This window comes from Anolis carolinensis, chromosome 5 (assembly GCF_035594765.1).
Source record: "Anolis carolinensis isolate JA03-04 chromosome 5, rAnoCar3.1.pri, whole genome shotgun sequence".
Taxonomy (NCBI): Eukaryota; Metazoa; Chordata; class Lepidosauria; order Squamata; family Dactyloidae; genus Anolis; species Anolis carolinensis.
The window spans coordinates 107,376,256-107,395,499 of record NC_085845.1 but is presented as its reverse complement, the minus strand read 5'-3'; the positions used below and the strand labels follow the sequence as shown (position 1 = coordinate 107,395,499).

The 19,244-nt window shown below is 37.3% G+C and overlaps 1 protein-coding gene across 6 annotated transcripts in view; it reads left to right on the top strand.

The window, feature by feature from the left end:
* The window catches only part of tapt1 (transmembrane anterior posterior transformation 1), a 102,753-nt gene that overhangs the window by 42,840 nt on the left and 40,669 nt on the right, over nucleotides 1-19,244 (top strand). For all 6 annotated transcript variants that reach the window (XR_010006563.1, XM_008120276.3, XM_008120282.3 and 3 more), the window contains 2 exons: nucleotides 5,688-5,818; nucleotides 14,459-14,577. Coding sequence is in view for 5 of the 6 variants with exons in the window: in XM_008120276.3 (XP_008118483.3) it covers nucleotides 5,688-5,818; nucleotides 14,459-14,577 (250 nt within the window). In the remaining variant the exon portion in view is untranslated. Of the gene's footprint in view, nucleotides 1-5,687; nucleotides 5,819-14,458; nucleotides 14,578-19,244 lie in introns of those variants that run through there.

Here is a 19,244-nt window from a genome sequence, read left to right as displayed (position 1 = left end):
ATGGAACTACTTTTTCTGTCAAATTTGTTGTATAATATGATGTTTTGGTGCTTAATTTGTATAACGATTACCTAATTTGATGTTTAATTGGCTTTTCCTGAATCCCTTCTTATTATCCAACATATTCACTTATCCTGCCGGCCTGTTTACGTTGGATAAGTGAGACTCTACTGTATATTTCTAATCTTATATTATCTGCTCAGAACTGGATTATCTGAGGCCCCTTCTTCACAGCTGTATAAAATGCACACTGAAGTGGATTATATGGTAGTGCGGAGTCAAGATAATCCAGTGCAAAGCAGATAATATAAGATTATAAATGGGTTATATAGCTGTGTGGAAGGGCCTTGAGTCTACACTGCCATATAATCCAGTGCAAATTAGATAATCTGTGGAAGAAGCCTAAGTGAGGCCTAAATCTGCCTGTCCCCTAACTGAAACCTGGCTGTCCCTTGGTTGCTAGGCAACCAAGTGGGCAGAGATTAGCCCTCTAAACTGGCAGCAATTGGATAAAAACAATTATTGCTCTCCCTCTAATTAGGACTTTATTTTTCTTTTCTTTTTGTTGTATCAACCTAGAGGCGTGGATGATGGGTTGTGTTGTCAAATTTCGAGGTTGGGGGGCCTGTAGTTTTGTTGTTTTGTCCACTGCCCTGATGCCATCACTCTTTTATATATATAGATGTAAGCCAAAGGTTTGGAAATACAGTAGAGTCTCATTTATCCAAGCTTCACTTATCCAAGGTTCTGTATTATCCAAGGCAGTCTGCCTTGTAGTAGTCAATGTTTTTGTAGTAAATGTTGCAAATGTTTTGGTGCTAAATTCGTAAATACAGTAATTACTACATAACATTACTGTGTATTGAACTGCTTTTTCTGTCAATTTCTTGTAAGACATGATGTTTTGGTGCTTAATTTGTAAAATCATAATGTAATTTTATGTTTAATAGGCCTTTTTCTTAATTCCTCCTATTATCCAACATTTTTGCTTATCCAATATTCTGCCGGCCCATTTATCTTGGATAAGTGAGACTCTACTGTAATGCATATTTTTAGTAATGAGAATATTAAAGTAATGAATTAAAATAAGATGATAATGAAATAGATGATAATAATAAAATTGCATGGTAACACAGTGAGTTAAACCCTTGTGAAAGGAATTTTACAGACAATTTTGACTCCATGAGGAATGCAAAATCAGATAAATATTTTTCCAATGATTTTATTTAATTATCACATGTGGAGTACAGTTTTGACTTTCTCCTAAGAACATTGAGATATCAGTGAGCAGTTGAATTTGATGTTGAACCTTGGTACGAGAAATGACCTTTTGAAAAGTTAATACATTTTAAAAACACTGATTATTTTCTAATTATTTTTTGTGACCACATAAGCAGTAAATGTAAAGATTCTGCTATCTTAGTGTACTTCCTATTAAAATGGCCATGAACATGCTGGAAAACTCCCAGACACCTGTTTTCTTGGGTGCCTAAAAAGATGACACTTGAGACTAAAAATACTTGTGGTCATTCATCCCATAACAGCTGTTGTTTTCTTGTCCAGTTGGGCAACTATGCCAGATAAGATAGAATCAGGACCAGTTAGGTCTGGACTGTCAGTAATTTGGAGTGCTACATCATTAAATAAATTTTGACCAAGTATATAAATACATCTCCATATAAATGAAATCTTACTTTGTTTTTGAAATAATGCACACCTGTGATTGTTAGGTGAGGAACTGAAAAATAAAACAGTCAAGCCTCTTGGATGGTGCACAAGGAACAGAAAATGATGGTTTGATTAAAAGAGGGAGTTCAGAATTAATGGAAACTCCTCTGTAACTCCTGTGGCAACCTCTAAATCAGTGGTTAGAAATTATAGTAGCTGAAGTCCAAAAACACCCGGACAACCAAAGGTTGAGAACCACTGCAAACCAATGCTTCTTAAACTATATGATATAATAGACCAGCAGTGCACAGACACACCCCTCTGTGTACCAGGGGTCCAATGGTTTCTCTGCTGGAGTCTCTAGGGGCTTGCAGCTGATAAACCTAGTCTGTTGGTCTGTAGACCACAACTTTGAATAACACTGTATACAGTCACTATCAGATATTCCATGGAGTCAAAGCCACTTTATTAAGTGGCAGACAACCTTTTCATTGTATGTTTGGTCAGTGAAAGCTGCAATTTAGGTACATGTGCAAATATTTGAAGCTCTTTGGACTTTGAAGTAGCTCTAGAGTACAAAAGGTTGCTTAACCAAAAGTTTGAAAGCAATTTTTATGTCTGTAATCTTTGGATATGCAGCTAAGTAAAATCTCTTGAACAATATGCACCAAGTTCATGCAGCGCAAATGGCATGCCCATCACTTGACAACTATCCCCATGAAACAAAGACTAATTGTTTTGGAACAAGCCATGATATAGATCCAGCTTTAAACCATGGCATCTTATTTTAGTTGGACCTGATATAGGTAACCACAATTTCCTGTTTCATATATAACTGTCATATATAACATTTTGGAGTGAGCATATTAAACCTATATGAAAATTACTGCACTGACTTCCAATTACATTTCATCACACAATAACTGCCACTGCATACCAGTCATACCCGCCTTTGGGTGTCCTGGTTTGGGGATTTAACAATTCCTTGCATAATAAGTCACACTCCCACCCCTTATCTCTTCTTCCATATATTTTCTGTTTGATCTATTTATTTTAACTGTTGTATCTAGCAGTGGATAACAAATAAAATTTGTTATCTACTGCTAGGTACAACACAGTTAACTTCAGCCCCCACAATTTCTAACAGCCAATGGGAGTTGTGGGAGTTGAAGTCCAAAACACCAGGAGGGCCGAAGTTTGCCCATGCCTCATCTAACCTAAACATGGCGGTTGTAAAATCATTATTTAAGAGACCATCTTTGAACCCCATAGAAATGGGTTGTTTTCTTGGGAAAATTAAGAACTCTGGAAAATCAAGACTGCCCCTGAAAAGTGCCTGGAAATTTCAACTAGTCCAAAATTTCGCAGCCATGCTACTCACAGATGCTGGACCCAGGGAGCATACTACCTCCCTGCTACAACACCTGCACTGGCTGCCAATATGTTTCTGGGTTTGATTCAAGGTGCTGGTTTTGAACTTTAAAGCCCTAAACAGTTCAGGTCCAACTAACCAATTTGACCGCATTTCCTCATACCAACCCGCCCGAGCGTTAAGATCTTCCGTAGAGGTCCTTTTCTCAATGCCGCCTGTCACAAATGTGGTTGGCCGTGACTAGAGAGGGCTGCCTTGGTGGCCGCCCGACCCTCTGGAACTCCTTCCCCAAGGAGATTAAAACAGCCCCTTCCCTGATATCTTTTTAAAAACAGCTGAAGGCCTTCCTGTTCAAGCAAGCATTTAATGAAATAATCTAACTTGAAGTAACAGGAAGGCTATCTTGCAGTGAACTGAGCAGAGTGTGTTACTTGATTTGATGAGTTCACGCAACAATAGTAACTATTTAAATGGTTTTATATATATGGTTTTATTTGTTATGTATGCTGTTTGATTTGCAGTGTTTTAATATGTTGTGAGCCACTTTGGGTCCTATTTAGGGGAAAAAGCGGGATATAAATAAAGATTTATTGTGGTTGTTGTTTTTATTCTCTCTAAGAAGCAGGCAAGGAAGGGTAGAGTGCATCTCCAAAGAGAGATTGCCTTGGGACAGCATGTCTCTGCATCAAATTGCTAATGCTATATATTCAAAGCTACAGCCGTTTAAGTCTGAATCAGCAGTGTAAGGAATCTTGTAGCACCTTTGAGACTTAACTGAGAGAAAAAGTTTGTAGCTTTTTTGTTGATGCAGGGTGCATTTGTACTGTAAAATTAATGCAGTTAATTTAACTGCCACAAGTCAGTGCTGTGGAATTATGGAAGTTGTAGCTCTTGAAGCCTTTAGCCGCCTCTGCCTGCCACACCAAACTACAAATCCCAACATTCCATAGCATTGAGCCATGGCAGTTAAAGTGATGTCAAACTGCATTTAGTCTACAGTGTAGATGCATTTTTAGCCTACTTCATTCTTCTTATGACGTTGACTAATTGTATGAATGCTTACACTGCTATTTTTTTCTACTGGTGAATCTCAGAGGTGCTCCAATATTGATTGGTATTCTGTAGTTTTGGTATATGGACATAGAACAAGACAGTGGCCAGAAAGGTGGCCCTTCGAGAATATATTGTAGCATAACAGTGCAAAATCCAAAACAATTCAACTTCTTGGGAACCTTACATAAACATTGTATGCCTTATCATGAGCAGTTCCTCTCTGTATTTTTACAGAGTTATGATAGAGTTGAGACTAAAAACAATGGCATAAAATGGCTTATTAACCAAGCCATCAGCAGAAATTATTATCAGCAGACAAAGCAGAGGGGAAATCCAGATCAATAGTTACAGGTAGGTCTGTGAGGGATAGACCACAGGTGATGTGTAGGGTGAGCAGGGGGTTAGAATCCTAGAGTTGGAAGAGACCACATGGACCATCCAGCCCAACCCCTTGCCATGCAGGGAAATACAATCAGAGCACTCCCAACATATGGCCTTTGCCCTAAAATCTCCAGAGAAGGAGCCTTTGCCACAATCTGAGGCAGCGTGTTCTGCTTGACAGCCCGGGATTTGATCAAAAGGGTGGAAAAGAGCAGAATAGCTATGTGCAATGGGTTTCAGCTGTGATGCAGCTCCAGCCAAAATTGCTACTGTAACATTTTTTCTCCCTATCTGGACAGCATCTATGCTACTCACTTCAATGCTGGCAACTAGGAAGAGAAGGAAGGAATACTAGTTATTCATGAGCTACAAGAGGTGAAGACCTGCAATGTAAAGACATCAAATAACATGTAGAAGGATAGCTTTCAAAATTAGATTTATAATTCCTCTAGCTGGACTGGGACAATGTGGAGGTGAGACAGAACAAATATGTAGTTGCTGGATTTGTGCCTGCAAAATAAGTAAGAATAGTGCACCCCCCCCCCCCAATGTGGGAAGTCTTAACATTTTTTGGGGGGAAGTGAGTTAAGGGCATTGAAGGAATGGAGCAGCAAAATGTTTCAGTTTGGAAAAAAGACAGTGTACCTTAGAAACAAAAAGAACTCTAAATAATATCAGTGGGTTGAAAGAAAGTTTTAGGTTTGTAGTTTCCCATAAGAAACAGGCACAGCAGTGAAAAGATTTAGGATTATTAGTTACTTTATGAGGTGATATGGTAAGTTCCTGATATTTATATGATACTGAAATAGTAGAAGTTAAATAGCAAATGTTGGAAAGATCTCTATCTAAATATGTTGTCGAAGGCTTTCATGGCTGGAATCGCAGGATTGTTGTGTGTTTTCCAGGCTGTGTGGCCATGTTCCAGAAACATTCTCTCCTACCTACATAATCTGTGCAGTTGTACATTAAACAGCATTACAATACTGCTTATCAGAGGTATGAAATGTTAATAGGGAAACTGATACAAATGGATCATTTAAATTAAATTGTTAATCTAGTCTGTGCCTTTCCGAGTGGATTCATATTGCATTGATATAAGTAACTTCACCCTGGCAGGCAATAAATGTTTTAAAGAGAGAAAACTTAGAATATTTCAAGTGGGTTTAACTAAAATACATTTTAGTTTTAAAAATGTATTTTTTTGTTTTTGCAGATCTTTCATTGTTCAGATTCATCAATGCAGAGCTAACAAGGGGTTACTTCCTTGAACACAATGAAGCAAAGTATACAGAACGGAGAGAAAGAGTGTACACATGCATGCGAATACCAAGAGAACTAGAAAAGGTGAACTATTGTCTTGTCATTCAAAGCAAACTCTGATTTTGTAAAATGAACTTCATTCTAATAGAAAAGTGTTCTACTGCAGAAATAATTGATGAGGCTCCTTTTTAATTTATATATGAGAGTTTTCTTTTGTATTTGTCTTCTGATGGTCACTTTGGTGTTACACATAATACACTGGTATATGTTGATATCCTAATTGAATATATAGGCTCAGATCCAAGGAATCTGAGCAAATTCTGAAGAGAACAGTCTGTGCAGCCAAAATTACATTTATTGTTTTCTCTGCAGCAGTTCCAATGCCAAAAGGAAAAACAGTTGTTTAATTTGAAAAGCAACTTGTCTGGCAGTAAGAAGTGCTTATCAAAAAATAAAACAAAAGCTCCCAGCAAGCGGACGCTAACTGTAGTGTTTGTTTTGTATTTCTGGCCAGAACACACATTACTGGGAATCTCTTAAAGTTGTCCTCTTCATATGGTTTGGTCTAAATGTCTGTTGAAGAACTATATGTGTGTCTTAAGGATAGAGCCAGGAAAGAATAGAGGCACACCTTATTTGTTTTAAATTAATGTAGAGTCTGTGCCCAGAATATTGCTGGGTCCTCAGAGAAGTAAAAAATGAATAATGTAGGAACTATTGTATAAAAGGTTGGTTCCATGCCACTTTTAGAGTGGTGACACACATATTGGGAACTCTCTATTTAACAGAAATGAGCCCATGAGTATTAGGTTGCCAAATTGGATCGAGTGGGGAGACATATAGGACTGTTTTTATTGCCAGTGGCTCCATGTCCCGGATAAGATTCTTAGGATCATGTTGGGAAGAATTAGCTGTAGCTAAAAGTAGTTAGAAAGTAAGAGATAATAGATATCTCCATTAAGTTTGGTAAGAGTTTCACAGTAGTTTATCTTGCTCCAAAACTAGTGGAATTAGTTACAGGAGTAAGTAAAAAGACAAGGTCTCTCTCCCTCTCCCTTCTCCTCACACTTACTTCTATCCTTCCCTTTTCCCAGTTCAGAAATCAAAGCAACTTAAAACAAATTTACAAAGATGTGTTGTTTGGTATAAATTTGGAGTCTTACAGGTGACCATGAGCAGCTAGTATTCCGCAAAAAGGGAATTGGGAGCCAATGCAGCTGATGTACCGTATATACTCGAGTATAAGCCGACCCAAATATAAGCGGAGGCACCTAATTTTACCACAAAAAACTAGGAAAACTTATTGACTCAAGTATAAGCCGAGAGTGGAAAAAGCAGCAGCTACTGGTAAATTTCAAAATAAAAATAAATACCAATAAAATTACGTTAATTGAGGCATCAGTGGGGTAAATGTTTTTGAATATTTACCGTATTTCAAAGAAAAACAGTAAATTAGCTCTATAAGTGGAAAAGTAGGGTCAACAAAAACAATATGGTATCAATAATAACTTTATAATCATCATCATCATCATCATCTTCCTTTGTATCCCACTCTGTCTATCTTCCCCTGGGGACTCAGGCCAGCTTCCAACATAGTAACAGGCAAACATTCAATGTCTATATAAACAATGCAGAACTAGATATAGATCTATAATTATATATACTAATTTTACATATGCATTTCCCCCTCAAACATTTGCAAATCCTCCATATATGTGCATTTCCCTCCTGCAATATTTGCAAGCCCCATTTATCTATGTTTATATCTATCTAGACATCTGTGTGTGTGTGTGTGTGTGCATATTTGCAAGCTCCATATATCTATATTAATATATATCTATTTGGACATCTCTCTATATATAGATAATTATATCTATATAGGATTTGCAGAGACTTGCAAACATGTGAGGGGAAATTCATATATAAAATTAATATGTACAGATATACAAGTACAGGGAAATCTCTACAGATATCTATATGTATATAGGATTTGCAAAGACCTGCAAACATATGAGGGGAAAATTGGTATATAAAATTAATGTATTTCTAGGGGGAAAATCTATATATTATTTACAAGCTTTGGGGCATGCATTTGCCCAAGGAAGAAATGCAAGTAAAACCCCCCTAAAACTACTTTGGCCTCTTTTCTCCTGCCCTTTCCCACCTCTTTTCTTTCTCCTTTTTTCAAACTCTAAAAGTAGCCAGAAAAGGCTTTTTGAAGCTTCCCTCCCTTTCCCCCCCAAAAAAACCCCACCCCATTTTTGTTTCCTTAGGAATAAAAAGAAATACACACATTCTGTTGCTCTCCTTTCCCACCTTCCCTCCCTTTTGACACAAACATTCTTGCAATAATAGTACCGTGTTTCCCCAAAAATAAGACATCCCCATAAAATAAGACCTATTAGAGATTTGGGGGATTGTCTAATATAAGACACCCCCCAAAAGTAAGACCTAGGAAGAGGGAGCCAAAGAAGAAGGGAAGGCGCGCCTTCCCCAGCGGCAATGGGAAGGCAAAGGAGGAGCCCTCCTTTGCCTTCCCCAGCAGCGATGGCACCTTTTCCCACCCATGAAGGAGAAGGAGAAGCCCTTCTTCTCTTTCTTGGGCGGTGGCGGCGGCCCCCTTCGCTGCCCGTGAAGGAGAAGGAGGAGCCCTTCTTCTCCTTCTCAGGTGGCGATGGCTCTCTCTTTTGCCGAGAAAGGTAAAGGAGAAGAGGGAAAGGCGCGTGCCTTTCGCTCCTTCTTCTGCACACTGCAGCCATGGTGGAGAACAGAGTAAAATAAGACCTCCCCCGAAAGTAAGACCTAGCATGCCTTTAGAACCAAAAAATAATATAAGACAGTGTCTTATTTTAGGGGAAACACGGTAATGATAATAATAAATCCTGCAAATTTGCAAGAGTCTCTCTTTTTCTTTCCGTTTCACCCATGCAATATTTTTCTTCTTCCTGGCTTGCAAGAATCTTTCACTCACTCTCCTTTCGCTTTTGAAAACATTCCCTTCTCTCTCTCTCTCTCTCTCTCTCTCTCTCTCTCTCTCTCTCTCTCTCTCGCTCATTTATAAAATGGCGAAGCGGAGAAGGGAGGTTTCCTTGACCCGATTATAAGCCGAGGGAGGCTTTTTAAGCCCCCAAAAAGAGATTAAAAAAACTTGGCTTATCTTCACGGTAAATTCTGTGGTTAAGTCTTCTGTCACTGGCCTTGCTGTAATTGTGGAAAAAGATGGTGCAACTTTCACTGCCAGGCAGGCATTGCAGATAAGACGCACATATGCCTGCAAAGCATATAAAAGAGCATAATTCTACTGTAGAGTTGTATCCAAAGCCACATTGTCAGCAGGCAATGTAAACAGACAAGCACCAGCTGCTTCCAGAAGGAACAGCCAAAAGAGTGAGAAGGGGAGAGAACAAGTAAGCTTGCCTGAACAGACTTCTCCAGGATTCAAACAAGCATAGTTTTCTGCGTTGAACCACCAAAATGGAGATCATAAGATAGGTGGACAATGGTAAAAGAAAATATTTTGGGGCCTGACATGATCACTTATGAGATTTCTTATACCTTGTACAAAACACAGTCCACGGGCCGGATCTGGCTCGCAAAGTATTTTCCTGCAGCACAGAAGGGGCTGGACTTTCCCTTCACAGGTCAGCCATTCCCCTGTCTGCCTTCAGGCAGGCTAGTAAAAACTGACCCATGAAGAGGAAGCCCAGGCCACTTGCTAGGCTTATGCCATTCCAATGGGAATAGCGTGAGCCCAGTAAATACTTGAGGGAGGGGGCGGGGAGAAAAATAGAAAAAGAAATATAGGAAAAAAAGAGGGGTGGAGGGAGGGATGAGGGGAGAAAAAGAAAGAGAAAAAGGAGGGAAGGAAGGAGGAAAAAGAGAGAGAGGGAAGGAGAGAGAGAGGGGAAAAAAGGAATAAGGAATCCAGAAAACATGGTATGTTAGTTTGAAACTCCAACTATGGCTCTGAACCCACTGGGTGACTTTAAGCAAGTCCCACTTTCTCAGCCTCAGAGAAAAACAAATGCAAATCAATACATCTTGACAAGAAAATCCTGTGATGGGGTTGCCCTAAATCTGAAAAGACTTGAAGACACACAACACCCTCAATCCTAATTACTCCTCAGTTATACCTTACCTGAAAATTGAGGTGCTAAAAACCTATTTGTTTATTATTATTTATTTACTATATTTTTACCCTGCTCTTCTCACCCCAAAGGGGACTCAGAGCCGGTTACAGTTTGGCCACTTCTGTGCCACATTGCGAATACACAGTATATAATATAATACAAATCAAAGCACATTTAACATAAAATACGAGACAAAAATCACATAAAGCATAGTAACATCCAGAAATAAGATATAAATAAATATTAAGCATTAAAACATTTAAAACCAATTACAATTATTGTGGGGACTCACCAATTAAATAATATATTTCGCTAAGCTCCGTCATCAGCGATAAACATGAACCAGTGAGAAAATTAAGAGACATCTCCACAAAATAAATAATAAAAATAAAATAACATCTGAAAACAAAACAAAAACAAAAGGCTCCGCTTATTTAATTTCGGCCCCTTAATACTCCCAGGCTGTACAGGCCTGCCTTAAAGGTTCTATTAGAACAAGATCCTGATCAGTATGGTAAGAAGAACTATTCTTGAAGTTGATATAGCAATATGCATTACAAGAAAAAAATACAAGATAGAAATCCATGGATAACTTTTGGAAGAAACTTTCAAGTGTCTTTAGCATATATGCAAGGCTTAGTTCATCTGCTTGTTTCATTCCACACCTTTACATTTTAGCTCTGAATAGGAAGTTTGCTGAAACATGTAGAACTGCTGTTTTTTGTGGTGGTTGTAGTAGTATGAAACTTCTCCTTATTTCCATTTTGTTTCTCCCTCTGGTATGCAATTTTCTGCTAAAGAATTAATGCACAGGAACATATGTAGTCTGTTAACTGGCATATACCTTTACACTGATTAAAAGGCACCCAGGCATTTCAGATGTTTTCCAGCAGTGTGATGTAGATGTTCAGTAACATGGAACCATTGGTGACCTTATCTCCCATAGAATTGAACCAGAAGTCTTCCATTTCCATCTTCGGAGGCTTATCCTCCAGAAATAATTGATGTCATAATATAGCTCTGCCTTCAGGAGATTTGGAAATAGCTGTTCAACAAGCTGGTGTCAATCAATCAATCTTTATTACAGTCCAAAGACCCAATTTGCTCAACAGGGAAAAAGCACAGCAGATTCAAAAACTAATAAGACCACTTAGAAACAGGACGAGTGCAATGCTAAATGCATATGAACAAGGGTAAAAGCACTGCAAATATATACAAGGCAAGTTTCAACCTGGGTCTAATAATGAAAGTTGTCTTATCCTGGCTACCTCAGAGAGAAACTTGGCAATAGTCACATGGGGAAAATTGTCACCTAGTAAAAACTTTATATGAAATTGAGCTGATCTATTAGGTCGGTTGCTCTGTAGTGGATTAATAATATGTTTCTAAGCCTGTTTGTAAAAAATGTAGGGCAATAAGATGTGATACATACATTCAACATCCTGGTTATTATAGGGCAATAAGCTGGTGTCCATTTGTGTTTATATCTTCCAGACCATTGTTTCTAATGCTATTACTTTTTAAAAGCATTTAAAATGGCCAAAATCTTCAATATCAATTGCAATTTTCCCACAATCATTAACTAGTTTTCTTTAACATTGCCCTTTCCCTCTAATATTCCAGAAATTGAAAAAAAGAATCATTTTGTTCTGTCAGAAATCACTTTGTGGGAGAGGATATTTTGTACAAATTTTGTCTGGCTACCATTCATTTTATCACTATTGCCTTCATCTGGCTTTTGAAATGTACACACTGGTTAATACTATTGTTATATTCACAACAAATGAGTTTGGTTAGCAGTTTCAAACCATGCCAGAAACAACAAAATCTTACATCAGTGTAGGAATAGCAGCAGTTGACAAAATAACTTGCTAAAGGAGCATCATATATTCTGTTATTAGTTTAAGAACAAAATTAAATTCTACATTTTTGAGTAGAATGAAACGTTTTGCCTATGTATAACTGTCCATAGCAATATGATCAATTTATTTATTTATTTATTTATTTATTACATCATTTCTACCCCTCCCTTCTCACCCCTCAGGGGACTCAGGGCGGCTTACAATATGAGCATATACATCACAACAATTTATATCACGTTTAAAAATCTGTTTAGATTAAAAATAACATTAAAATTCAGAATTTACATTAAAAAAACCTAGGTAGTTATACATATAAATATACATTCAGGTGCATTTCAAGTCCAAGTGGGGACTGTCAGTGAGTCATATAGTTATCATATTTCATTTCTACTGCTACTCTTGCTCAAAAGCCTGGTTCCATAACCACATTTTCATTCTTTTTTGGAAAGACAGGAGGGAGGGAGCATGTCTAATTTCATTTGGGAGGGTGTTCCATAGGCGGGGGGCCACCACTGAAAAGGCCCTGTCCCTCATCCCAGCCAGCCGCACCTGTGATTGAACAGTTCGAAAAATACAATTTAAACTTTTGTTTATCTATAGGATGTTCAAAGATACTTGTTCGTATAGTCAGAGAGCACACTACAAATCCACTACATCTAAGGCGCCTTCCACACTGCCCCTATATCCCAGGTTCTGATCCCAGATTATCTGCTTATCCCAGGTTTTCTGATAATGGGGACTCATATAATCCAGTTCAAAGCAGATGATCTGGGATCAGATCCTGGGATATAGAGGCAGTGTGGAAGGGGTCTAAGTTTACCCAGAGTGCTATCCTAAACCTATCATTTTTGTCTGTATCAGAACATACTAAAATAGTAGTTCTTACCTTTTTCTTCACTGTGTATCCCCTTTAAATATCTGTTGTAGTATTTGTTTGCTGGTCCTTCAAATAACCTGAACCTGAACAATATAGGTCAAAACCAGCACTTTGAATCATACTAAAAAATGAACCACTGAAGCTGCTGCAACAAGGGAATTATGTGCTTCCTGTAGCCAGCGCCAGTTACCAAAACATAAACTTCCAGACTCAGGGATGAATCCAATAGTGTACTACAGAAAATGACTGCAGATGTTGCTCAGTAGTTTCGTGTGAGAGTAAATTACATATCATGGAGTCACCTCTTCCATACAAATATTAAAGGTGCAGGAACTTTATAGTTCTATTTTCAAGTATCTGCCAGGGAGTCTTCTATATAGGATAGGATTCTGTGGACATATTCTTGTCCGAAGTGGAAAGCTGGCTAGGCCTGTTACATGCCATTCTCAACCAGTAACACCTAAATTGGACTAGGAATACATGAAGCTCTAGGTTGCATAGAAGATTAGGAGAGCTGCCCTTGATTAGAGGCAGTCCCAAGTTACAAACATAATAGGTTGTGTAGGTTTGTTCTTCAGCTGAATTTGTTTGTAAGTCAGAACAGGTACATTTTAAAGTGTATCTGTGTAAATAGATAGATAGATAAAAGGTTTGGATAGCGTAGGGAAATCAACACCTTTGTAGTGTTTATTTTGCTGTTTATGCCTCTGTTCAGAAGATTTCACCTCACTTTCTGTCCCTGTGATTGGACTTCGAAAAAAATAGCTTTTTGTGGAAACAAGGATTTTCCCCATGATAACTCTTCCGAGAGTGAATTTCCCTTCCTAGAGGTAGATTTCTATTACTTCCTGTTGTCTCACCCCCATTCTTAACTATGAATCATTTGTAAGTCAGATATTTATAACTCAGGACAACCTGTACTAGTGATTTTTGCTTAACAAACCCTGGACCAGCTCATGTATGCACTGAAGAACATAATTGATATAAACAAAACAACATTATTTTATAGATTGGTCCATCTAAGGGAAACCTGCAAAGTCAACGATTATATCATTGAAATTAATTCTGCAAAAGTTGCTTCTGTTTCGTTCAAACAGACTATAGTCACTGTACTGTGAATGGGAGGCTAGGGTTGGTGATCTGAAACTGTCAAAAAACAATTCATCTATTTAGAGAAAATTAGGACCACTGAGCCATGAAAGTGAGAAGTTTTTGCTGAACATTTTCCAAGTACAAAATGTGTTGTTTCATAAAAGTCTGACATACTAAAGAAATAGTGCTTTATGAATAAGCAAAACCCCCACTATCCCCAATTCTTCAGTGCCTCAGATATGGTATAGTTCTCTTTTTTTAGAGATTCGTCTTGCTCTGACCTTTCCTAGATGTTGGGATATTTGTTGATCCAACTTATTTTGCTTTGTTTTTAGAACAAAGTCTGAGGACAATATCAAATTAGAGTTCTAAAGTGCAAGTCCGCCTTTCCCTATTGCCCAGTTTTCTGCTGCAGAATTTTGGGAAATGTATTTTGGGGTAGAGCCTTCGGAATTCTCATCCAGAGAGGTTCTCGGCTTCCCTAAACTACATTTCCCAGAATTCTGCTGGAGCAAACGGAGACAGGAAAATGCAGACCTATGCTTAGAACTCTAATGTGATATTGTCCTTAGTATTTTACTTTACTTCTACAATTTTAAAAACTTTGTGCTAATGGCCATTTTAATAGTTTTTCATGTATGTTAGTGCATATGGTTTACATTGCTTTTGGATAAGTAATTTTATAACCTTAAGATGATTTGCAGTAATTATTGTGCAAATTTGCGAAGGTTATTAATCTACATTATCATTTTTTAAATTCTAGTTGATGATTTTTGGGATCTTCTTGTGCCTGGATGCTTTCCTTTATGTGTTCACGCTCCTTCCATTGAGAGTTTTTCTAGCAGTATTCAGGTTCATCACTTTGCCTTGTTACGGCTTGCGGTAAGTTCCATTTAATTTTTTTTAGTTTGCACAAACATTTGTTTCATGCTAAGACAATGAGATCATAATTTATCTTAAACTGAGAGAGCTAAATATGGATTCAGCAAAGAGTTGGTTTGTGGCTATAGCAGTTTCCGTGTTTACACAAACAGAAAAGAATAATCCCAACACATAACATTAATTTCTGCATTTTCCCCATAGTAGTAGTAGTAGTAGCAATAATAATAATAATAATAATAATAATAATAATAATAATAATAATAATAATAATAATAATACTTTATTTTTCTATCCCGCCACTATCTCCCCGAAGGAACTCGGGGCGGCTAACATGGGGCCAAGCCCAAAACAGAAACAAAATGTGACAAGTTAAAACCAATATAAATAACTAAAAATAGTATCATCATAACATTCAGATATAAAAACAAATTAAAACACAAAATACAATATAACACCATAATGACCAAGTAAGGGGAAAGGTAATAAAATAATAGTAGTGTTATCAGCAAATTCTGAGAGAGTTTATAGAACAAGAAGGTCAGCCAAGGACATAATGAGAGCTTTAACTTAAAAGTTTTATTATGCTAAATTGCAGTTGACCTCACTTTGTACTTTAGTGCCTTTCTTCAAAATGCATAGCATGCTTATTTTATTTCTGCCTTTCATGGTTGTACTGGTGCATAGAGGTTATCTAATTTGAGATTGGTCATTTATACACATGAAAAGCATATTTTCCTTTGTGATTGCCAAAGGAAATAAATGAGCTGCAAGAGCTATGTAGCAAAAGCCTATTGTATTGATGCACATTATAAGTTAAAGGTGTTTAAACCTAAAACTTTAGGATTCAGAATTTAAAATTTCTAGCATACAATTTGTATATGCAATGTGATAATTTACTAGCATAGATAATCCTGGATAGATTTGGAAGTGTTATATTGTCACAATTGCAGAATTTTAGCATTTTTATTTGCACTAGTTGCTTTTCTTTGTGTTAAGGTTCAAAAAGGCTATTAGACTGAGTGCAAGGCACTATGAATCTATTGACTAAGCTCATTTATCATCTTTGATTTTATAATGTGCTATGAGGTTTTTCTGTAGCTTTTACAGTCACATCTCAGCAATATCTGTGTTATTGTTATTTGTAAAAATTGCAAGTCCTCTTACATGTCCTAAAAGAATAACAGTGACCATTTTCCCACTTGATTTACAGTGGGTGACTATCATTTATCAAATAAAATTGACTTTGGTTTGTCTGTAGCCACTATACAAACTGAAATTGAATATTTTCAGGCACATTTTGAGAATGTTATCTTTCCCATGTTTGCTTGGATTTCCTATTGAGGGAAGAAATATAATATCCTCACCACCATTCACAGAAAGGTAGAAGCCTAGTTTTGATGTTGCTCACCACAGTCTCTTGAACATGGTATCAGGGGAGTAGGCAATACATCTCATAGTTTTCTTCACATGCGAAGTAACAGAGGAAAGGTTCCTTTTTGTCCCAAAAGAATGACAACCAGAAAACCACACATCCTGCTGTCATGGAAAGAAGGGAAAAGTCAGAGGGTGAACAGAAGCTTTAAGTAGGGAAAAGTATCCTGATCTAGATAAGCTCTTACAAATCAAAAGGAAGAATAGCTTATGCATTCCCAGAGTATTCCAACTCTGTCCTTAATCCCAATGACATTTCCTGCGGATAACAATAAAGAAATGTAAGGAAGATGGATGTTCAATACATTTTCATCACTGGATGTTTGCTAGGCAATTTTGTTATAGTTTAATGACTGCAATGATTTGTTATATGTTGTTGTATGCTCTTGCTGAGTGCACCTGATAAAAGTTGATTTAGTGCCACATTGCTCAGAAAAAATGCTGCCATCTGGTCTAGCATGTTGTTAAATAAACTGATGCCTTCATTTCAATAAGGCCTCCATTCTTAAAGCCTAAAAAGAAGTTCCCCACCAGAACCTGTGTGAACAGAATCTTCTGCTGTTCAAACATGGTGCTTTCCAAATGTGGAAAGTGCTGAAAGGCTTAGAAACTTCACATTATTATTATTATTATTATTATTATTATTATTATTATTATTATTATTATTATTACTATTACTATTATGTTTTAGAAAGTTTGATAAATAATGCATGATTGGGGCTAGAACAATCAACATATATGTGCATCGTTGTGAGTTTATTTATTTATTTATTTATTTACAGTATTTATATTCCGCCCTTCTCACCCCGAAGGGGACTCAGGGCGGATCACATTATAACACACATAGGGCAAACATTCAATGCCCATAAACACATCAAACAGAGACTGAGAGACACACGCAGAGGCAAGTTAACGTTCTTCTGAGGGGATGTTCGATTCTGGCCACAGGGGGGAGCAGCTGCTTCATCATCCACACTGACGGCACTTCCTCATTCCAGGTCGTAAATTAGTTATTCTTGCCTCCCCACTTTTATTAGTGGTACCTTATCTCCTACTTGATAGATGCAACTATCTTTCGGGTTGCTAGGTCAGCAACGAGCAGGGGCTATTTTTTATTTTTAATTGACGGGTGCTCACCCCGCCACGGGCTGGCCTCGAACTCATGACCTCATGGTCAGAGTGATTTAAGGCAGCTGCTCAACAGCTGCGCCACAGCCCGGCCCCTATTAATTAATATTGTTAATTAATTTTCATTGCTCTTACTTCATAACAAATGGGATAGAATATACTTTTAAAAAGTGTATTTTCCTGGTGAAAACTCGGAGACAGGAGTGTCAAACTTATTTTCATCAAAGGCCACATCAGTCTTACAGAGGGATATACACACACGCACACACACACACACACACTATTGTGGTCAATAACTTTTTACCCAGTTTGGGTCCCCAGATGTTCTTGAACGACAACTCCCATCAGTTTTGATTATCCACCATGTGGACTGGGTATAATGGGAATTGCAACCCAACAGCACTTGTGGCTCTGATGTTGGGAAAGGTTAAAGGACATTCATGTTATCGTCAGACTCTCCTGACTAAACAGAACAAACTGCAGCGTTCTAGATGTTACTGTATCCTAACTTCCATCAGCTCTAGTCATGATGGCTAATGAGGAGGAATATAGGAATTGTAGTCCAACATCTGGAGGGCCACATAAAATGACATGGCTGGCCTTGATTTGTTCCACGGGCCTTGAGTTTCACACATGTGGTCTAAGAAATCTGGCCCTTTAGCACTGAATCAGACAGTTAATATATACATGAACTCTTGGTATGTAAAGCACCAAGAAACTGACTTTTATCATCTCGATAGTGAAAAATTGGCAGTGTTTAAAGTAATTCATGCTAGAGGTGCAGTGTGAACTTTTTTTTTTTGTAAATTGCGACCAGCTATGTTATTCTTGAGAAAAATTGGCCACTGATCAACACTTAAGGCTTCAGAGTATTCGGTATTGTGAAAGAGATCAATTAAAACACATCTGCATTGTTTCTTGTTGATGACAATTGGCTGCCAGTAAAAGGTTTACTTACATATTTTTCCCCTCTTCCTAAACAATATGTTCATTTTGAATTCTTCCATAAATGTAGTTTGGTGCTATCTGTTAAGCAGCTTGGTTTCATACATCTTTCAGCTTTCTTAAGCAGCCATAAATATATGTTCGTTGTGTACAGTATAAGTTGTTCTGTAAAAAGTTGCTGCTTTTAGGTTCCTAATATTTTGGTATGTTTTGACAATTTGAAAAGAATATAGGAAAATATATGCTCATTCCGCTTATAAGTGGGTCTGCGTTTAACCAATGACATTTAGGTACTAAAATACTGAAATAACAGAATTTCTTGATATGGGTGGTTCTTAAACATCTTCCTCTTTTGTGTGTGGATTCTTTCCTTTGGTTTGCATGAGTTATTTGAAAGGCCTTTCTGTAGGCACAACATCATATTCCATTCTGTGTAGAAACTCAAAGTGCTCCTCCCTTCATTCTGTTTTTTAATCAAGATCGCAATGGAGAGATTAAGTATCTCTTGTCTTCTTTTTTGTTCGTTTGTTTGTGGTCAATTTATTCAAGGCTTTTGTAAATAATTAAAATAGTTGTTGCAATCTTTCATCTTTATTCCTCTGAAAAAATAAAAATGCTTTTCTTTCTTGGAAGTTAAATACTGCCCATGACACCATGAAAAGCAGACAGTGAACTCTACATAGCCATCTTTTAAGCATCTGATCTCGAAGGTTTTATAAAAACAGAACATGGAGATGGATTTCCTAACTAGGATTGTTTTCTGTTCTGTACTTGTGCATCTTTTGGTTTTGGCAGATCATTTATGAAGAAATTAAAAATAGTTTTGGGACGTTTTTTATAAGGCTGCTAAATATATTTGGATAATTTGACTTAGATAGTTGACTAATTAGCTTTTCTTTTTTAAAAAAAAGTTAGTACTAGAATCTGTTGTTTTTATTAGTGAAGGACAGTACAAACCTATTGGTATCTTTTGATACCTGCAAATTCAACAATATTTCAGAATGGACAGTTTCATGGTGTCAGCTGTATTCCTACTTTCTGCAGGTTTCATGACATTGTGTCATTATTTCTTTCTTCGTCCTTCCGTTTGAGGCCCAAAGGGATAAATAAACAGTTGTGGCATCTAGCAGCAAAGAGTATTTTGTTCCCTCACTGATACAGGG